Source organism: Notamacropus eugenii, chromosome 3, assembly GCF_028372415.1.
Source record: "Notamacropus eugenii isolate mMacEug1 chromosome 3, mMacEug1.pri_v2, whole genome shotgun sequence".
Lineage (NCBI taxonomy): Eukaryota > Metazoa > Chordata > Mammalia > Diprotodontia > Macropodidae > Notamacropus > Notamacropus eugenii.
The window spans coordinates 286,664,450-286,687,164 of record NC_092874.1 but is presented as its reverse complement, the minus strand read 5'-3'; the positions used below and the strand labels follow the sequence as shown (position 1 = coordinate 286,687,164).

The 22,715-nt window shown below is 42.5% G+C and overlaps 1 protein-coding gene across 1 annotated transcript; it reads right to left on the bottom strand.

Annotated features, from left to right (window-relative positions):
- Positions 1-6,225: 6,225 nt before the first annotated feature.
- HSP90B1 (heat shock protein 90 beta family member 1) lies at positions 6,226-22,629 on the bottom strand. Its single transcript, XM_072655769.1, has 18 exons — positions 22,199-22,629; positions 20,286-20,388; positions 19,190-19,331; positions 18,670-18,786; positions 17,789-18,120; positions 15,870-15,981; positions 15,362-15,475; positions 14,856-14,972; positions 13,884-14,021; positions 13,697-13,774; positions 13,540-13,605; positions 12,166-12,435; positions 11,291-11,536; positions 10,550-10,686; positions 10,063-10,141; positions 9,807-9,962; positions 7,585-7,707; positions 6,226-6,579 (listed from the first exon to the last, which is right to left on the bottom strand). The coding sequence occupies exons 1-18, from the start codon at positions 22,248-22,250 to the stop codon at positions 6,550-6,552; spliced, it is 2,412 nt and encodes an 803-aa protein (XP_072511870.1). The 5' UTR covers positions 22,251-22,629; the 3' UTR covers positions 6,226-6,549.
- Positions 22,630-22,715: the final 86 nt, after the last annotated feature.

The window sequence follows — 22,715 nt, the reverse complement described above, 5'->3', positions numbered from 1 at the left end:
CCTGAAGCAGCCAAGGCCATAGAGGCCATAAAAGAAACAATTTTTAGAGTCCACCACATTCCGGTGGGATCCAGGAAGAGATGTGGAGGTATCTATTATCTCCACCACACCTCCCTATGCCGTCATACACCAAAAAGAGAAGCCCCTAGAATGGGTATATTTAAGTAAAACAGGAAGCAGTTTACTAAACAAGTGGGAATTTCTAGGACGGTTAGCCCTAGAGGCAGTAAAAAGGGCTACCCACATGTACCAAAGACAGCCAATTCTTTATGCTACAGTCACCACTAAGGATGTAGAAGAGTTAGCTCAGAATCACATTTCTTGGGCCACTATACTCCAGTGGGCCCAGGTGAAACCAAATTCGACTTTCCTATTCAAAGAGTTATTACAGTGGGCCCCAGCACCAGTGAAAAGGTACTCACCAAACCCAGTAGAAGGGCCTAACATTTTTACAGATGCCACAAAACATCACAAGGCATCTATTTATAATTCGGCCTCCCAAGAGATATATATAGTTAACACACCCTACACCTCTACTCAACAGAACGAGTTGGAAGCTATAATCCAAGCTCTCCAAATATATAAGGACATACCCATTAACATTATTACTGATAGTCAGTATGCATCTTTATTAATTTCACGGATTGAGGACTCTATTGTAGATTATCGGTCCAATATTTTTTCACAGTGTGAGCGGCTATTGACCACCATTAATAACAGAACACACCCTTTTTATGTTTTACATGTGCGCTCACATACTAATGGCACAGGACCAATTTTTGAAGGAAATCAAATAGCAGACAATTCACTATACCTTGTAGGGCACACTGTGGAACCACAGGAAAGGGCCCAAAAGGCTCATGATAGGTTCCACCTAGCCACAGAAGCCCTCTGCAAATTATATGGGATAACTCAGGAACAGGCCAGAAAAATTGTTAAGAGCTGTCTCCAATGTATCCCATTCCACCCATCTCTAGACCAGGGTGTCAATCCTCATGGCTTGGCACCCAATGAAATTTGGCAAATGGATGTCACCCATCTTAAGGGCCAGTGCATACATGTGACAGTTGACACATGGTCCGGATTCCTTATGGTGACTTTACAGCCAGGTGAATCAAGTGCTAAAGTAATTCAGCATCTTTGGCACTGTTTTTCTGTTTCAGGTTTACCTTTAGAAATAAAGACAGATAACGGTCCTGCCTATACTTCTCAAACCCTTACACACTTCCTCCGCGATCTAGGGATTCGACATGTTACAGGAATCCCCTACAATCCACAAGGCCAGGCCATAGTGGAAAGGGCCAATCTCACCTTAAAGGCGATTCTCGCTAAACAAAAAAGGGGGAGATTAAGAGGTCGCCTAACACAATCAGAGCTTGATACAGCTGTGTATACACACAATTTTTTGCATATCTCAAAAAACTCACATACTACTCCAGCTATGAGACATTTTGTGACTATTCCAAGACAACCCCGCAAGGAAAGTAATACCCAAGCTGGAAATAAGGACACATGGGCCATGGTAAAGGATATGGCCTCAGGGAAATGGAAAGGTCCGTATAAGATACTAATATGGGGTCCAGGGTATGTTTGTGTCTCCACAGGAAAAGGGAATGCATGGATTCCCATTAGAAGGATCCGTAGGTGTAAACCGACGTCGGAGACGGCGGAGACGCAGGAGGCGGAGACCCCGGAGAGCCCGGAGACCCCGGAGAAGGATCATGCACCACCTGAGTCTGCTGCTGACAGCTTTAACCTTGCTGCCCAGAGAGGAAGCAGCACTCATCCCAACAAATGACATTGCTACTCACTCCATCTAGGCATCTCTTTTCAGAGGCTGAAGGAGGACTTTGATATCACAAACCCAGGACATTGGGGGGGGAAGGGGTGACCAACTTTTCGGGAGATGACCAACTTTTCGCCTGAATACCACAGGCTTGGCCATTCAGGCTTGGCCGTTGAGATCCATTTGCATGACTGAGGGGGTGGTGATGTGTAAGGCGCCAGCACTAGCTGCTTCTCTTAGAATATGCTTTGGAATTAGTGATTGCCCTTTCTTTTGCTGTAACTCAGCCATTTAGCTTCATCTTTGTTTTGTCTGATGCCTCTCTTTGTCAGTTGTGCTAGCTGCAGATTTCTGTGTAATGAAGTTCTTGTTGTGGGGTACTCATATGCTAAAGGCCTTCCTAATCCACTCAGCCTCCAGCCACTATTTGCTCTAGAGCCATGTGCGCGCAGCGCAAAACAAAAAGGGGGAGATGCTGGGGATGGAAGCTCAATTCCATGTGGACAGTCTCGGGCGGGTAAAGGTGGGAACTTCTAAATCTTAGAGTTCTCACGAGACCCCCCAGGAAACGACTGGGAATCGAGGTGAACCGAGCTATCTCGTGTATTTCCGCCTCTTCCCGTGAGAAACGTGATGGGAGAGAGCTCTCCCCACCCTCGAGATTGTCCCGGATCTGGGCACACTATTGTTATCTAACAGCACGGTATTCAGATGCAAACTATGCTGCTGAAGAGTTTAAGTAGGATCAGGAAAGCCTGAAAGCTCTCTTGGGCGGAGGGGCGCGGAGTGGACAGGACAACAAGGCTCCGCTTTCCCTCTCTCCTCTCTCCCCTCCCCCTCTCTCCCCTCCCCCTCTCTCCCCTCCCCCTCTCTCCCCGCTTATACTTCTACTTCCAATCTCTTATTGTAAGATCTTTGCCTCCTTGGGAGATCTTTCTCTTTCCCTCCTAAGGAAGAATTCCCCTGCACTTGTAACTAGACCCTGAAATAAAGCTCAACCCTTGTTCGACTCTGGAACGTCCTTTCTCTCATACGAGCATCCGGTTTGGCCAACCGAAGACCTCGGGATAGAGGTAAGAAGACTCGGGTAGCCCACAGGCCTCTAGGCCTGGCAGTAGAACTGGCCACAGTGGGAGGATTTTTTTTCTGAGACAGTAGCTCTTAAGGAATATCTTTTCAAAGTTTTAGTGGGTTGCTGGGGTGGGGGAAGGATGGAGTAGAGGAACAAGGAGATCTTAGAGCTTGAATTGATAGATTAACCTACTTTGACTACAGCCATGGATTCTTGAAGTAGTAAAAGCCCATGGCGGGATTTTATGGTACAAGGGATAAAATGATGTCTCTGGAGTCAGAAGACCTTGGGGTCACCTTCTGCCTGTGAGACCCTGGTCAAGACCTTCAGTTTTCCTCTCAATTAAAGGAAGGAATTGGACTACATGGCCTCTGAGGTACCCTTTCGCTCTAAATCTAGGAACCAGTAAGTCACTTTATGTCCCTGGGTCTCAGTTTCATTATCTGTAAAATGGGGGTAGTAACTGCACACACCTTCAGGGTTATTGTGAGGATCAAAGAGATTTAGCACAAGACCTGGCATATAGTAGACACTATACCCCTGTCCTATTTAAATGTTGTTGCTGCAGCTGTTATTATATAAATGTGTATTCTTTCCTCCTGAAGATCTGGACCAAAATAAGATTCATCCCAGTTGGTACAGTTGTTACTACTGGTCATAGCATGATATGAGTCTTAGAACTCAATATCATTCAGTAAGCGCTTATTAAGTGTCTACCGTATGCCAGCACTGTTTTAAGTGGTGGGGATACAGAGAAAAAGCAGAAACCAGTCCCTCAATTTTATTCTACTGGAGGAGACAGTATGTACACAAATCGGATATATAAAGAGCATAGAAGAGATGTTAAATGTCCAACCCTTACATTTCACAAATGAGGAAACAGATTTGGGGAGGTTAAGTGACTTGTCCAGGGACACATAGCTACAGGAATTCAAACCCTGGTTTTTTCCTGACTCCAAATACAGCACTCAGTCCAGTACATGGGCTGTCAGGTGGTGCCATAGTGCATGGAGCACTGGGTCTGGAGTCAGGAAAGCTTATCTCTCTGAGTTCAAATCCAGCCTCAGACACAAGCGGTGTGACCCTGAGCAAATCACTTAACCCTGTTTGCCTCAGTTTCCTCACCTGTAAAATGAGCTGGAGAGGGAAATGCCAAACCACTCCAAGGATCTTTGCCAAGAAAAACTCAAATGGGGTCATGAGGAGTTGGACATGACTGAAACAACTGAACAACAACAAAAATTTACTACATAAAAAATAACCTTGGAGGGGAAGGCACTAGCAACTGGAGAGGAGGGTGGTTCATGGTGGTGCTAAGTGGGGTACCAGGAAAGACCTCTTGTAGAAAATGGGGTTTGAACTGCACATGTTCATTGATATTGTACTTTGAGTATCAAATTTAATCAATACTTATTAAGTACCTATTATACTTGATACCAAGAAATATATGCCAAGATATATATTATATATCAAGTATATATGTATATATTTATAATATGTAAACATACACATATGGTATATATATGTATATGCCAAGAAAAATATTAATTACTTGTCAAGTAGACTTGGCTGCCTAGGGAAGGGGCAGGTTTTCTCTCTCACCCTTTGGGGGGGTGTCTCAAAGCAGTGGGTAGGTTACTACTTATTGGGTATGTATTTACTGGATTAGCAGTCTCCTTTTTCAGTTTTATTGATGAACTTTGCTTTAACATTACAAACATTTAGAGTTCACTCTCCCAAGAGGTCTCTTGTAGCAAAGTAAAACAATTAGCATTAATACGGTGACCTCATCTGAAAGTGCATGCAATACTTTGTTAAAAAAAAATAACAGACATGTATTTAATTTCCTCCTATCCCTTACCCCACTGGGGGATAAAAGTCCTTTAACAAATATTCATAGTCAAACCAAACACATTCCCTCAGCAGTATGCAAAAATCTTTGTCTAACACTGCACCTTAAGTCCATCACCTGGATTGCATGGTTTATCATTGGCCCCCTGGAATCACAAATGGTCATTATAGTGATCATTCTGATAGCTTTTAGTCTTTAATGTCATTATGTCAATTGCCTTCCTGGTCCTGTTCATTGCATTCCTTGTCAGGTTATAAATATCCTGAAAATTGTTGGTTTTTATATGGATGTTGTGAAAAGTTCTTCTGATTCTGCTGCCTTTATTCTGCACTAGTCTTTTCGGTTCTTTATAAAATCATTTCATTTTTTGACACAATGGCACTCTACTACAATCTTTCCACCATATGCAACTTTTAATCATTAATGGGTTTCCAATTTTTTATGACTACAATAGACTGCTGTGTTTTAGAAATCCAGGACCTTTTTTTCTTTCTTTGATCTCGTAGGGAATACTTACAAGTGCTTAGCGTAGTCAAAGGGCATTCACTGTTTGTTATCTTCTTGTGTACAATTTTAAAATGCTTTCCATAATGGTCATATTCATAGATCTCTAGCCTATCAATGTTTCCGTTTTCCCAAAGCCCTTCAAAGAGTTTTATCATCACCACTCTGGTGGCTATGAAAGAATCTTAAGATTTTTCTCAAATATGTAATGATTTTGAAATTTTTTTCATATGGTTTTAGATAGCACGAATTTCTTTCCCTAAAAACTACTTATTCTTCTATCATTATCAATTGGGGAAAAGACTAATTCTTATCAGTTTAAATCAGGTTATCTTAGAAACGAGACCTTTATCGGAGAAATCAGCTGCAAAGATTTTTTTTCCCAGTCATTCCCCCTTTTAAGCTTTCTACAAATCTACATTTTTTCATGTTTCTCTAATTTATGGTATGCCTTCTAACATCCAGGTCACATACTCATTTGAAGGTCATCTTTTTTTAAGGCCTTAGTCTAAATATAATTTTTTCTATACTGCTATCCAATTTTCTTTGCTGGTTTTGTCAAACACTAGTCTTGTATTGGTTCACCTGTAACACCTTCACCTACTTCCAAAATTTTTTCCTTAGAAGTTATCAAGCCAGTCAACATGTTTCTCTCCCAGTCAATGGAATAGCTTTTTCCTGGTTTCATTCTTGTTCTAAAGAAGGGCATCTTTGACTGTCTTTTAAAGGACCCCTGTGTCCTGTTTCTTCCTCAAAATTAAGATCTGCTAAACTGTTACTTTTAGATTTTCTTAAATTTTACATCATTAACCTTTGAAAGGCAAATGGTTAGGCCTTATTTAATTTGACTACATTACCAATCAGTGCTTATGCTTAATATGAACACAGCCATTAATTGAACTAAATACACTACTGCATAAAGTGTTCTTTACGTAGCTTTCCTTAAGAGAATTTCCAAAAATTTAGCTGCTTTTAAGAATAAAATGGGGTGGATAATAAAAACACATGGTATTTGGGAATTTTTTTAATTTTTGTACACATGACAAGATTTTACACCAAATAGTTAAATAGTACAAATTTACATTCATGAGGAATGTTAAAAAAAATTTTCAACTAAAAAAACCCAAAAACAAAAACAAACAAAAACCTGCTTCTTCTCGTGACCCACAATCCTGACATTTTTACAGTGAGGGGGGTAAAAAAAAAAAAAAAAGCAAAAAAAAAATCCAAAACAAAAATAACCCACAAAAAAATATCCCAAGCCCCCCCCAAACAGAACAGTTTAAATTCACATTTTCTCTCTACACTGGACACAGTGGATTCCAATGGTGAGAGTTACAATTCATCTTTTTCACTTGAAGATTTCTGTGAAGACAAAACACAAAACAGTAAATATATTCAGATTGGGCAATTATACAAAACTATAACTTTCCAATGTTTTAAAACGATTCATTTTTGCTTTTCTGGGAAAGGTCTCAGTGGGCTGCCTAGAACCATCTAGGAGTCATTTAAGAGCACAGATTTTTCTCCTCTGGGTAAAAATGTCAAGAATGTAAGAATTTATCAGCATTATATATATATATATGTATATATATATTTTTAAAAGTTGGCAGCTATGAAATGACTAACAAAATTACAACTGTTACATAAATAAACACCCTAAGCCCAAGTTTTCCTTGACCTCCCCTCAGACATTCTACACCAACAGCTGCCAGTTTGCTGCTTCTCTCCTGGACCCCACCATCTCACACATGTGCTTTCCTCTAACCACAGCCACCACTGTCATCTCCCTGTCCAAGAACAGCGCCCTCCCCGCCCCCCCAAGCTGTCCACATTACTGCCCTTCAGCAGAGCTCCCTAGACCATGGCTCCCTACTGCTTCTAGGATAAAACACAAACTCTTCTTGGCACTTCCTCCAGTCCCTTTCCAGGCTGGGCCAGACATCTCCCCAGGCCCCACACTGCCCACCTGGTGATCTGGCCTAAGTGGCCTTCTCTCCCCTGACCCTCCACCTCCCACCTCACACCCCAGTCTTGGTCTATACTTCCTCAACAAAGCCCTTCTACAATGGAGATCCGAGCACATTTCCTCTCAGTTACCCTGTATTGGCTCTAGGATCCAATACAAATCTCTTCCCTCTCCCCTCCAGTCCCATTTTTACTTCCTCTCCTGTCACCTCCCATCTACAGTGCATTCCCTCTTGGCATCCCTGGTCATCCTTCAGCCTCAGACCAAAGGTCTCCTCATCAAGGGCAGGCCTCTGCCCAAGGCCCATCTACAGAGAGGGGCTTCGGTCAAGTCTAAACTCAACAGGTAGCACCATAGCCCGAGCCTAAGCCAGAAGGATGGCGGCTGTTCTCTGAACGTACTTTCTTTGTTTCTTCTTCTTCCTCTGCATCCATATCAACTTCCTCTTCGTCTTCAGGTTTTGAATCTTCTGACGTGTCCTCTGTTGTATCATCTTCCTGGTCATCTTCAGGCTCTTCTTCCACCTTGGGTATAAAGTGAATACAACATCACTAACAACTTCTGTTGGGGATGGAAGCTCAATTCCATGTGGACAGTCTCGGGCGGGTAAAGGTGGGAACTTCTAAATCTTAAGAGTTCTCATGAGGCCCCCCAGAAAACAGCAGGGAATCGAGGAGTGAGACCGAGCTATCTCGTGTATTTCTGCCTCTTCCCGTGAGAAACGTGATGGGAGGAGCATCCCCGCCCTCGAGACTGTCCCGGATCTGGGCACACCTATTGTTATCTAACAGGCACGGTATTCAGGTGCAAACTACACGGCCGGAGAGCTTATCTTAGCATGGAGGGGCCCTGACAGGACAGAAGGCTCCGTTTTTCCTCTCTTCGCTCTCCCCTCCCCCTCTCTCCCCACTTACACTTCTACTTCCAATCTCTTACCGTAAGATCTTTGCCTCCTTGGGAGATTTCTCTCCCTCCTAAGGAAGAGCTCCCCCTGCACATGTAACCAGGACCCTGAATAAAGCCTAACCCTTGTTCGACTCCGGAAAGTCTCTTCTCTCATACGTTTATCCGGTTTGGCCAACCGAAGACCTGGGACAGGTAAGGTAAGACTTGGGTAGCCCTCAGGCCTCTAGGCCTGGCAAACTTCACTTGGTCTGCTACACTATGACCTTTCAGCTTCAGTTCTGGGCCTGGAATCTGGAGGTCTGAATTCAAATACAGCTTGAGACACTAGCTGTGTGACTGGGTAAGTCACTTAGCCTGCTTGCCTCAGTTTCCTCATCTGTAAAATAGGGATAACAAACAGTGCCTACCTCCTAGGATTGTTGTGAAGTTCAAATGAGATAATCATTGTAAAGCGCTCTGGCACAGTGTCTGGCATGTAGGAGACACAGTATAAATGTTATTATTACCACTCTGTAACGTAACAGCTGAGGAACAGGATGAGGAATTAGGGCCTTCCAGTTATTCAAATTCACAGACAGCATATATGGACTATCAACTTTTGAAGAATTAGAACAGTAGGCAGAGGAAGAGCTGTAACTGGGTACAGTTCCTGCCATGTGACTGGAGCCTCACTTTCCTCATCTGTAAAACAGGGCTAAAAGACATGTGCACTACCTAACCTACAAGGTTGTCACAACCGTTTTCTGATTAGAGTCAGAGTTGCCAGGAGTGAATCCCCCAACAGCCCCTGCCCAAAGGTGTCTTTTATCAAGGAGCTCAACACCTCCCAGGCCCATCAAAGACAGCAGACATTTAGATGGTGGTGACAATTCTGTAATGACAAGATTAACCCGACTGAACAGAATTCAACCTGCAGCCCATTAAAGTTTTTTTTTTTTTAAGTTTTGATAAGTGCATTTCTTTGTAATACTATGTAGTTTACACACTTAAAACCATGAATCTGATAGGCTTTACCACATTGCAGAAAGGTAGCAGGACCCATTAAGGAAGAGCACTGAGGAAGAAACAGTTATCACTGCTCCCCACAAGCTTTACCTCTAGAAAGGGCCAAGGTGCCAACAGCACAAAATAGGAAAGCCTTAAGGATAAAACTGACATGTGAAAAACAGATACACCCTGGAAGCTTAAAAAAAAAAAAAATTAAGTCCTTGGAAGCAACTTTTTTTTATCCTGTATCCCATAAGTTTTCATATCTGCTTCTAGGAAAATGGAAATCTACCTCTGGTAAGATGACCAGTGAACAGTGGTAAAGGTCTTTCTTAAGTGGAGTGCACACCAGAGGGGAGGAAGCTTGGCATTCCCAAAGAGAGTGTTTGGCAGGTTCCCCTAGAATCACATGGACCTTATAACCCTGGCCTGGTATACAAGCGAGTCATGCCGAGCCTCCTGACATTTAACTGTACTGCAGTGAAATGGATTTCTACAGCTTGAGACACTGAGGGGGTTACAAAAGCTCTAGGAAAGAAAGCTAGGTAGGATGGATGGAGTCTCAAAGGCTATCTATGTCAATGCCCTAAATTTTTTTTCTGATAAGAATCAACACCACACATCATTTATTCCAAATATCCCTCTCAAGCAGTACCAAAACCCTCAGTGTACTAAGAAGGAGAGCCGCAATGCAGTTAATTTAGAGGGAAGGAAAAAGGAAAAGACCAACCTTTGCATCAGGGTCGATGTTCAGACTTAAACGAAGCATCCTTTCGATCCTGTCTCCATATTCTTTGGTGTTTGGTAGAAGGTATCCTGACCTTAGCGTCGCAGTTTCAAACAGGACCACAGCAAGGTCTAGAACCGTCTTGTCATCTTCATCTTCCTGATTTGGAAAAAGACAAATTTCACAACTATTAATAAGAAAATACGAGGGAAGTTGAAGACTGAGGAAGAGAAAGCCTCAACAGTACTTGTTAACTTACCTTAACCCGCCGGAGCATGTCCTTGATCAGTGGGTGTCTAGGATTAATTTCGAGTGTTTTCTTCTGACTGGCATAATAGCTGCCAAAGATAAAGGAAACAAACATGAACACTCTCCCAACTTCCACCAGGGCCATGAAATTCTTCATTTTTCTTTTACTACTCCCCAGATAAAACTATCTCTAGAACAGGGAATTTATAATACCCTACTGTTGCCTTGGTAGGGCAAACAAAGGTTAATAGGAAAAGGTGAAACCTCCCATATAAAAATCAAATCCATTTGTAGTTTAGGCAATCAGGAGGTGGCAGGTACCTGTTCCCAACCCACCAATCATCTCATCAGATGCCCAGCACAGCAACCATGGCCCCAAAGGCCCCCCAGCACAGCCCAGATGTCTGGCCCACGCTGAGGCCTGCCCTGCACACCAGCATAGAAGCCTGACACAACAGTCTAAGGAGCCCCAGAACCTCCTCAGAGTATGTGCTTACTTTGCAGAAATGTCCATGCCCGTCTGATAAGCCTGAGCTTTCATGATTCTTTCCATGTTGCCAGACCAGCCATACTGGCTGGCCACCAGAGCACAGGGAGACTCTGTCAGGCGCTGGGAAATCACAGCCTTCTCAATCTTAAGGAGAAAAGGAGGCCAAGTGTGAGAGTCTCAAAGACGACAACTTATTTACTGCATTGTCTTCCTATAATCAGTTTGGACTAAAATGAGAGTTGCATGAAGAACCAAATACCAGTTATTGGAACTCTGTCCATGGCAAGCTACAGTAATTCAATACCAGGCATCAAGACCTGGATGTGAGAATGGTTTCTGATGCTGTAAGCCCAGATAAGCCATGCTAGCTTTCTGGGACACCAGGCAACTCTGAGAACCTTCAAGCTGTATTAACAGGTGCTGATTTGAAAGAGGCCTATACTGGGAGTTCCCTACGCCAACAGAATCACAGGGGCAGACAACAGGTAAGGCACCAGGCATGTACGATCTCTGTGTGAAGGAAAGGGACCAAGTGATTGTGGGAAATGCCCCTCCCCACACGGGGCAAAGAACAGCTCCAGACAATGCATTCTGGAAAAATTTTGAGAGAGCGTAAGTGCATTAGAATTAAATTTGGGTAGATGACATACCACCTAGGCAGAGATGATGAAGGAGCAGCACCCCACGAACACAAGGGTCAGGGGGCCTGTGCAGACACACACTACAACAATGATTTTTAAAGGGTTACCTTGTCCTTAAGAGCTTTGTCCTTCATCCACTCAAGCAGAGGCTCATACTCCTTCTCCACAGCAGCTCGGCTTTCCTTAGTTTTCTCACTCTCGTCAAATTTCACTCCTTCCTTCGCAACATTCTGGAATCTCTTTCCATCAAACTCCGGAAGAGCCTGGATGCAATACTCATCAACGGGCTCTGTCAGGTAGATCACTTCATAACCTTTCTTTAGAAGCCTCTCCACAAACGGGGACGATTCTGCCTGCAAAGCCAATGGATTTCATGGATGAGATACCTCGTAAGCAGCAGTTCCCTCTAATCTTGGTCTCCAGACCCCTTTATGCTCAGAAAAGTTTGAGGATCTCAAAGAGCTTTTGCTTATATGGATTTTATCTACTAATGTTTACTGTATTAGAATTTAAAATCAATAAATTTTGAAATAGTTAATTCATTGAAAATGATGTTCTTACATGTTAACACAAATAATACCTTTATGGGAAAACCCACTGCATTTCTAAAACAAAACAGAAATAAGAGAAGACTAGCATTGTTTTTCTATGTTCTTGCATATCTTTTATGGAAGACAGAATGTCATCTAAGCTTGTACATTCAATCTATGATGATTATTTTTGATTCAAGTATACGAAGAAAATCTGACCATACACAGATAGGTAATTGGAAAATGGCCAGGGGGGGGAAGGTGGTTGGGCCCACTTTAATAGGCAAATGCCATTTTAGTATCACAAAAATAGCCTTTTTACTTTGGGGACCTCTAAGAGTCCATAGACCAGTTTGAGAACCATTGCTTTAGGGTGTAAATTGTCCCTCCCCGCAAACACACAGCTACGTTATCTAACATGAGGTTGAATTCTTCAACAACATGCTGCTCACCTCCTTTCTGCTAGATCCTGCCATGAAGTAGATTTTATCTTGTTTCTCTTTCATCCTTTCCACATACTGGTCCAGACTGGTAAGGTCACTTTCATGATGAGAAGACTGAAACCTAAGCAGTTTAGCAAGACGAGTACGATTGGAATGGTCTTCAATCACCCCAAGTTTGATGTTGGTGCCAAATTCTTTCCAAAAAGTTTTATTATATTTCTCTTCAGCAATCTTCTTGATCATATCAAGGGTTTTACGCACCAGTTTCTTTCTAATAACCTAGAAAATTCAAGGGGCAAGAGACAGGTTAGTAGAGATAAGACTTTTGTTTAAATAAGGTTCCAATCAAGACCCGTGATTAAACTTGATAGTTAAAAAGGTATTCTTTACAAGGTATAGTTCTAGCTATTCATACAGTCTGTGTCTTGGAACCCATTTTGTGAAGCCTATGGACCCCTTTTCTCAAAATCACATTTTTAAATGCATGGAATAAAATACATAGGACCACAAAAGAAAACAAATTACACTGACATTGTTAGAAATGTATCCTACCCTATCCTCAAATTATAAGACCTCTGGTTAAGAATCTTCTGCTACAGAGGGGTCCCAGGTACACAATACAGGAAGATGGCCACCTTAAACTGAGGAGTGTTAAAGCAGGAACAGGAACTTCTTTCTTCTTTGCTGCCACAGCTTAAAGTTTCTTTCTGTTTCCGACCTATCCCAGATGCATTATCATTTAAATCTCTGGAATGTAGGCAAGACCCTTTCATACTTTTATGGGCCCAAATATTGCACTGTTAACTAACTCTCCCTGCAGGACTTAGGTTTAAAAAACCCACCCTGCTCTTTATAATTCTCTGGCCCAGGAACATCATGGACTAAAACGAGTCTTTGTGGGTAGCCCAGACACCTCACTTGGTTTCAGCGTTGTAGAACGCTGGATTATGTACTTAGAGAATTAGGTCCCAAACAACAGAGAGATGTGATTTGCCCAGAAATTCCTGTTATTATGGACAGCTGTGTGTTATCTGAAAGCCTATGGGAGTTTGGGGGGCACTCCTCAGACACAAGCTCTTTTCCTAGTCACAATTTTGTCAAGATTTCTCTACGAATTCTTTAAGGTTCTAAAGGAAAAATCTATTCAAAAACTCCACTTAAAACTTTAAAACTTTCCCTTATTTAAACTTATTTAGAAATTCACGGGAAAGAGATCTTGGTATCGCACAGTGGCATAAAGACATAATGGGCATGCAAGAATGAATGAAGGGCTCAGATCTGAATAGTCTATTCGAGGCCTTGGTGGCCACAAGTCAAGCCTGGCAGGCAGATTTGCATACTGCACGGTTGGATGGCTGGCTCAGGAAAGCTTCAAATGCTCACCTTAAGCAATTTATGTTGTTGAAGAGTTTCACGGGACACATTCAGAGGAAGGTCATCAGAATCCACCTAAGTAAGAAAGTTAATCAGTGATCAAGCTACAATGCATACCATTAACTAAAAGCAACAACAACAAATAAAAGCATCTTAATATACTTACAACACCCTTAATAAAATTAAGGTACTTCGGCATCATATCGTGGAAATCATCTGTGATGAACACTCTCCGTACATATAGCTACAAGAGACCCAAAGCAAAAGTATAATCAGAAAATCACACTTCGTATAGAATTTTAAACTTAAAAACATACTAAAACAAAATAAAAAAAGTGAAAAAGATACCAAACCTTAATGTAATCACTCTTCTTTGATCCATATTCATCAAATAATCCACGCGGAGCAGAAGTGGGAACAAACAGTATTGACTTGAATGTCACTTCTCCTTCAGCAGTGAAGTGGATAAAAGTCATGGGATCATCACTTTCCTGTGGAAAGAGATTACTGTTTTGACATATCCAAGGAAACATGAAAGCTTAATCTTTTTCATGAGGAACAGAGAGACATTCAAATTAAGACTTCATCAAGTGGTAGCCACTGAGAGGCTGAGTTCAGCATTAAAGACAAACAGTAAATGCTTCTGTGAAGAGTTTAAGTTTTTTGCTATACTTCATTATTGTTGAAATTGTTCCCCTCCTTCTTGGAAAAGATGGGGAAGCACATATAGGTATTAAGAAATGAAAGGATAAAGGAAGGCTGGAAAGATGAGCACATGGTAAAAGGATGGGATTTGGGGGAGGGGAGGAGAAGTGTGGTTGAAGAAGAAGACCAAACCTTTACAAGACTGCCAAAACAGGGCAGAAAGTAGACGAAAATGAGGTCAAGGAGGAAATTTTTAAAAATCTATATTATTAATGATCATGAAGATCCTTCCCCTTAATTTATAATTAATTTTGGCTAAATAGCCAACCAATAAGAGCTAGTAACAATTAGTATTACTATGATAGAAATGGAAAGATAAACTGTACAATTATATGGACAATATTTTGATAAACGCAGATACTATGAGAACAATGAAAGTGATTAATACAAAATGACTCAAGCCAAGTTAGAGACAGACCAGTGAGAAAAATCAATACAGGGTTTTTTAGAAGAGAGATCAGCAGATGAAACTCATTACACTGCTTGGACAGATGGTCCAGAAAATAAAGCTTATTTCCCAGAGTCAATTACACCAGTAACTAAAAATTTCAGTGCTATGATGACATACCAAATGACCCTTTCTTTTGTCGTCCAATCCAAGCTATTTTAGACTAGCTTACCTTTGAAAATGATTTGTAAAATGCTTTGTATTCATCTTCTTCCACTTCTTTTGATGGTCTCTGCCATATTGGTTTGATGTCATTCATTAGCTCCCAATCCCAAACAGTTTTCTCAACCTAAATGGGTAGATATGACCATTACAGATACCTCCTTACATCCTTACACATATACATTAAAGACCTATGGTAAGCCTGGGTTAATTTGCTAAATTCTGCAGACATGTCTCTTCACCTTTAAAATGGAGATCTTATTCACATTGACACCCGCCCCTCCCAGGGTTTTATATAAAAGCTTTCCTTATATTACAACTCACAAAAGAGTGGTTGGGCTAATGACTGTTGTTTTAATCATGGTCACATGCAATTTCCTTCAAATTCTACAATGGTACAATTCTGCCACCTGAATTGACCCTGAGAAAGCCCTCAATGAGGCAATGTAGGCCTGTCTGTGGCTTCCCTTTTCTCCATTACCAGTTTCAGACGAGTCCCTAAGAGGTCAGACTTGCCTTTTTAGTCTTGGGTTTCTTCTCCTCCTCATCTTCCACTGCAGCTTCATCATCTACTTCATCTTTTTCCTTTGCTGATTCTTCCTCTTCAATGGGCTCTTCTACTGTTTCCGTCTGCAGGGACCCAAAGGCAGAGCTCATGCGGGGTTTCTAAACTGCATCCTTGTGCAAAGACTATCTGAAGACTAGTTTCAGTTTTCTGACAATGTTCATTCCATGGCCAAGCTCAGTACAAATTACTCCATAACACTAAAAAGAGACTGCTCTGACACCCCCTACTCTTTTCCAGGTAGAAGCAGTTAAGCTTCACAGGCTAATTTTAAAACACATTTACTTTCAGAAGTAGTAATCAAGTCAAGGTTCATCTATCTATGAGGACTCAATTTGAACATCCTTGAAAGGCAAAAATGGTGAACCCCTTCCCACAGAGCAGAGCTCACTTGTATGTAGGGTGTTGGGAGGGGACAAGATTCGTTGCATGAATTCTGTAGCAAAAAAGTAGATTTACCTTGCTGCTCCACAGATATATAGGGAAGTTTATAAACTGTGAATATTTTTTGACGAGGTTTTTAATAGTATCCAGTTCAAGATAATCAGATGCCTCTTCTTTTAAAGCCAGACTTCAAGGGAGAAAGAAAAAAGGTTCATTCAGAAAAAGATAAAATCAGTCAAACAATCAATTTCATCATGCTTTTCGATTTTCTCAAGTAGCATGGCAATGCAAATACTTTCTCAAATCTTTTCCCTAATTCAAGAAGCTTTTGGTGTATTGACTTTGGATACAAAGGAAAAGTATTCTCCAGGTCAGAGATGGAGAGGGGAAGGGAAAAATCATTTCCTGACTGGTTTCTAAGTTTCATCATGAGTAACTGCACTGGTCCCTTGGGAGTTTTAGGAAAGCCTTATATACAATGGACAAGGATGAAGACCTTTACTTAAAACTGCAAATGTCTTCTGAAGACACTGGCCTGCAGTTTTTAGTAGCAAGAGTTTCCACTTCAGAGGACTGGTGTTCTCCCTTGCCACCGAACAGGCTAAGGAGTATTACAATTGTTATAAGATTAGAGACTAAGTTCTTTCCCTTAAAAAAAAAAAAAAAGGCAACGAGATTGTTTGTAAGTCTATAGATCAATGCAAATCGTTATTTTCTTTTTGCCAAGGACAGTAAACTGAGGAGTTCCACGTGTTACTAAAAACAGAAGCTGGAAATTAAAGATCCCCAAATCATCCAGGTTTAAAAAAATAAGCAATAATTTTTGCTAAAACACAGAATTCTTAATCAATCAACAGGCATTAAGAGACTGCTATATGCCAGGCACTTAGAGAAGAGATATAAAAATGAAAACATATCCTGCTCTCAAGAGACTTACATTCTATGAAGGGAACATGTCCACATGTACCAATGTACAAAGTATAGAACGTACATGCAAGGTGAGTTATTTTGGGAATGGAGCTTTGAGAATCAGAGAACAGCTCACAGACAAGGGAGTGCCTGAGCTGAGCCGAGCTTCTTCAGACTGTTTCTCTTGTTCTAGGATGATCAAGTCTTTAACTGAAAACTCCACCAACTACCAAGTATGTGGTAAGCTAGAGGGGCCAGATTTTTGTTGCAGTAAGGGGCTAGGTATAAAAAAAAAAACACACACTATTGTGTTTATTTAAACTTCAAACACTGTGTTAATAGTTATTTAGGATGTTTCATCCTAAAATGACATTTATGCCATAGTTAGGACTCCCCTCATGGCTCTCTATTGTCCATGGGAAGCCTGACACAACCAGGTCCCAAACCCTGCTGGCTGGACATCCCTCCCTACTGCACTGCACCAGGACCACTTAGTACTTCATTTTCCAGGCTGGCCATCCTGCCAGCCTGGGATGTCAGCTGTCTCCTACGCCTGTTAGATGCAGCTCAGACATGATCCTTTGCACAAAGCTGTTCTTGATTTTCCCCCAACTTCCAGAGTTCTTCTCTCCCAATTACCTTGTATCTAACGAATGCGCATGTTTATATGTATGCAGCAGAGAGTTTACATGTGCTTGTCTCCCTCATAAGAATCTAAGTTTATGGGAGTAGGGATTGTTCCATTCTTTATACTTGGACCTCCAATACCAAGCACAGGGCACCTAACACACAACAGGCACTTAACAAGTGGTTGCTTGTGGCCAAACAATAAAATGTCCAGGGCCATTAAAATCAAGCCTAGTGACACATGATTTAGGATTATTATCAAACCTGGTAGATGCAGACATGGCCTCATCTTTTAAAAGCATTATAATAAGGTAGCCTGCATCAAGACCACTTTTTAAAGCTTCCAAAGCACTATCTTCAGAACCCCAGGAGGCAGGATGCGAAAGCACTTACTGCCAAACACCAGAAGCACAGACCATCATGAGCAGACACCACACAACAGGAACCGTGATACTTACGTTATGGTGGTGCCTCTTCCCAATGTGTCTCCTCTTGGGTCAGCGATGACAGAAAATTCATTGGAGTCAGATTCCCAGATGTGTTGGGAATCGTTATTATGTTTCGATGTAACAATAACCCTATCTGCTACAAGGAAGGCAGAATAGAAACCTACACCAAACTGGCCAATCAACTCTGAAGTTGACTGACCATCCCTTTGTGCCTCAGTCATTTTGTTTAAGAATTCACTTGTGCCAGACTTCGCTATGGTACCAAGGTTTTTAACTAATTCTTCCCTGGTCATGCCAACACCAGTGTCTGTAACATGCAGCAGGTTCTTCTCCTTATCACACTACAATCAAAAGAAGGACAAGATGTTGAAACCTTTCAGACACTGAACACTCAAAGCAAATTATACAACCTAACCCTGGGCTAGTCCTCTCTACCACAGTCAGCTGAGATGAAGGTTTGGGGCAAGGATTAAAATGTGTCGCTACTTTAGAAAATGGTTAGTAAAAAAAAAATACTTTGAAGTGGGCAAATGCTTTCCTGTTCTAAAAAAGCAAGCATACTAGCATCTGATACACTGAGTATATTACTAACATATTGAGTATTTAACTTAATCTATGACTTAGGTTTTTATCGTACTCGAAGGTTGTCATCTATTAAGTTCATGTTAACTACCACAATATGTACATATAAGTACACACATACATATCTAGTATAGTCTCCCTAAGTGATGGCACAAACTCAAAGAGTCAATATGGGGAAAAACGAAGTATATGGGGATGGAAGCAAAGACTCTGCAACATTAATAATTCTCCAAGCATTGACTGTCATCTTCTACTTTCTAGAAATTCTTCTGGTTTTAAGCATTAGCTAGTCTTAGTTTCCATCTTACCTTAATTTTGACGGTTAACTCTTCATTTCCAGAAAGAGCATTTTCATCAGTCAGTGAAATTAACCTTATTTTATCTAAGGCATCAGAAGCATTTGAAATCAGCTCTCTCAAGAAAATCTACAATAATTGGAGAGAGAAGACCCAGATAAAATACACTGTTAACATCAGACTTAAGAGCCACTTTATTTCTGTCCAACAATCCTAAAAAGCTATTTAAATCTTTTATCTAACTGCTCTTACTGAGTGGGTGTCAATTTTCTTAATGTCCTTTTCTATGTGATAGGGTGAGTTTAAACATGATTGATCTTAACCAGACTTACAATCACTAGTTCAAGGTAACAAAATGATATATTGCTGCAAAAGGGTAGGAAGGTTAGCACTGTTTTAGAATTATTTTACTAAATTTCTGTACTACGGAGATGGGGGAAAACAAGAAACCCTAGAAGAAATCTTGGCAGGAGAGTTAATTAAGAGCTATGATCTTGCACCATGTACAAGGGGCAACACATACAATTCTTACCTCTTTATTTTTGTACAAAGAGTTGATTATAAGCTTCATCATTCTGTTCACTTCTGCTTGGAAAGCAAATTTTTCAGATTTTTCTCTAAGTTCTTTTATTTGGGACGCATTTAATCCATCTAATTGAATAGCTTCTTCTTCTCTACGGATAAGGAAAAAGAAAATGTTAGGCTACAATAAAATAAGTGTCAGCAAGTAAGTTGAAGGACCATAGTGTTTAGTATGATAATGGAAGCAGTCAGTGTTTGTAATCTGCTGACCCTTTCTCTTCACCCGTAAATAAGGCTAAAATTGAAGCCCTTTCAACAAACGTTTCTTTCATTCAATTATTATGTTGCATCTATAATGCATACTAATAAATAATTTGGGTAATTAACTCCAGCTTTACAATCTACCAACACAACTTTTCCCTTTTTTACAACCCCTTTGCCCTGAAATCTGCTCTTTTGCATAGGCACTTTTCTCCATCTAGTTTCTAAACTAAAACCACACTATTTGGCTGTCAACAGTGTTCTTGAATTATCTTTCAGCTGTTTAGGATACTTCAATGCTAGAATCTTATCTGTATTGTACTATAACGCACATGCGAATATGTAGGTTTTAAGGCAGAAATATATTCTTAGGTTCTATATATTTCCACCCCGCACTTCCAAATAAATAAATAAACAAATGCATACACAAACATATCCACACCCACCCAATAAGCAAGGACCAATAACCACTTATTCTCTGATTTATTGCTGATACTCCCCTTTTTACCCCATGGACATTAAATCTCTTCATTTGATATTAATTTCTGATAAGGAGTAGTTAATTATACTTGGACAAATTCGTTCTGATGCTTTATAAACCTGTTGCTCATCCTGGTCTTCAGTTCTACTGGACCAGCTGTAAGGGGGCCAAGAGGTAAAATTCAAAACAAGAAAACAAAATGAAACCTCACTTGCTTGTGCCTTTGGTAGAGAATAGAATCATTTCAATTTTGTTCAGATACCTGACAAAAGATTTCAGGTATCTTTTCTTTTTTCAGACTAGAGAACACAAACATCTGGCCCCATGTAGTAAGTCATCAAGACAGTTTCAGGTCACCACCAACCTCTGGACGACTTCGTCATCTGTCCGAGAAGCTTCTCTGCTTTTACCCAGATCTTCTTCTACCGTGGCTTCCACATCCACCTGGTCTTCTGCTTTCACTGCTCCTAAGGGAAAAGGACATTCCTGTGTGAGATAACTGGCTTTCCAGTCAAATGGAGCAGATTATCTAACAGGGGATGCAGGGTGGTAGGGAAAGGGGTGGGGCCCAGAAACCTTGGGAACATAGGACTGAACCCCAAAATCAGCTTCTGTTTCAAGGATTGGGGCTGAATAAAGGGATGACCAACTTCTCCACCCCATGCCTTCTCCACAGAAACAGACTTGCTAGCATTCTACTTGGAAAGTCCTGGGTTCAAGTGCCAGCCAGAATCCTTAGTATCTCTGTGACCACAAGTATGTCCTATCCCTTCTCTGGGCTTTTCCCCAGTCTCTAAATCAGATAGTTCTGGTGGTGAGACCCAAATGGACAACAAAGATACAAGCCCCTCAGCGGGCTTTACAAGGCTGGGTAGTTTAACTTGTTGCTTCGTGGCCCTAACTGTAAGCACCTGCCCATCACTGCAGAACAACAGCTCTTGCCACTGAGGTCTACAAAGAAGATCCAGGGAGGCCAAGCAGAGAAATCCGAGATCAAGGTCCCCCGGGGTCAGATAGTTCAACTGGAGACCCAAGGAGGGGAAAGGAACATATTCAAAGGGTCATCCAGCCCAGCATCCTCATTTTACAGAGAAGCAAACTGAGCCTCAGGGAGACTGAAGTAATGTGATTAAAGATTGTGTCAACAAGATGGATTTGAACCCCATTCCTCTGACTACAAAGCTAGCGTTATTTCCTCTGTACCTTGTCTAAAGTAAAGAATCAAACCCAGCTCTGCCTTTATAAGGCTCTGTACCAGATCAGCCCCTATTAGAGAGGGAATTCGAGGGGAGGGATGCTGACTTGACTTTCATCCTGGACTCCAAGGCTGGCCCTGCAGCCATCCTTCCGGTGCCTCAGCATCACTGTAGACAAGGTTTCCACCCCATCTCGATTCTTTCTTGCTGGCCCCCTTTCCCCGCTCCAAGTCCCCCTTAAAATCCTATCTTCTACCAGAAGCATTTCCCCACCCCCCTTAATTCCAGTGCCTTCGTTCCAGAACAAGACTCTAGAGATATCATGTAATATTAGAATGATAACGTAAATTAGAATAGTATTCAAATATTAGATTTCTAATAACACTAGAATAACAACAGAACATTGTATTACATATCCTATCTGTTCAGACATTTGCACGCGGTTACAGTGGGGCCCCTCGAAAGCAGGGACTTATTTTTTCCTCCCTGTGCCTCCTCCCTCTCAGCCCAGAGCCTGGCACATAGTAGGTGCTTAACGACCTCGGGTGGACCGTTTGATGAAGGCAGGTTTCCTGACTGGGTGAGGTTTTTTCCCCGGGGGAGGGGGGTCGCCACCAGCGGCTGGCACATAGTAGGCACTTCACTGAGATGACCTTTTCACAATTTGGGTAGCCTAGTCCCCCCCCCCCCCCTTTTTTTTGGCCTCTCCGCCACCTAATACGCTGACTATGTGGCCTTTCTCTGGACCAGCATCTCCATCTTTACGAATAAACTAAGGCTGGGTGGGGGGCGGCAGGCACGGACGGCCCACTGCCTCTCTAAACGGCGCCGCTCTCTCCACGTGGTCCTCCCCATTTTACAGGGAAGGTAAACTGAGGCCCCTCGGCTGCTCGCGCTCCCTCCTCACGGTCGTTCCCATTTCAGGGGCGGGGGACCCGAGACAAGGAGAGGAAGGCCTCGGAAGCCGCAGGCGGGCCGGGCCCCGGCAGGCAAAGCGCTCCAGGCGCGGCCACTGGGGGTAGGCCCCGGGGGAGCCGCGGAGCCTTCCCGAAGGCCCGGCCCCCGCCGCCTCCTCACTCACCGCAGGCCAGCAGCAGGACGCAGCAGAGGCCCAGCAGCCATAGGCCCTTCATCGCGGCGGCGTGGGTCAACTCCGGCACGGCGCGGCGCGTCAAGCTCCGGCTCACGGCTTCGTCCTCCGTCCGCCTCCCCTGGCGGGGTTCTGCTCCTCACGCCCTGGGTTGCGGCAGCGGCGGCACAGAGGGCAGCGACAGCGACGCGATCCGCCCACCACCCCCCAAGCCGGGCAGCTCGCTTTTCACCCCCCACTCCTTGCGGGCGGGGGACGGGAAACACGAACCGGCCAATAACGCCGCACCACGCACCCCGCGCGGCCAATGGGAAGCAGCGGAGGGGGGGAGGAGGCGGTGATTCACCAATGACAGCCCTCCAGGTGAGGGGCCCGAGGGCCGAAGCGTGGCTCCGCCTGATTGGCCCACGAAAGCTACGTCGAGCCCGACCAATCACCGGCCTCCGCGGGCCCCTAGCTCGGGCGGCTCCGACAGAGGACGAAGGTCGACCAATGAGCGCGAGCTCAG

Coding starts and splice junctions, on each gene's coding strand:
- HSP90B1 (XM_072655769.1), bottom strand. CDS start 22,250: ATGAAGGGCCTATGGCTGCTGGGCCTCTGCTGCGTCCTGCTGCTGGCC. Junction 15,476..15,869: donor TATATCTGTGGAGCAGCAAG/GTAAATCTACTT, acceptor GGGTCCCTGCAG/ACGGAAACAGTAGAAGAGCC. Junction 9,963..10,062: donor ACATGCTCCGGCGGGTTAAG/GTAAGTTAACAA, acceptor TTTCCAAATCAG/GAAGATGAAGATGACAAGAC.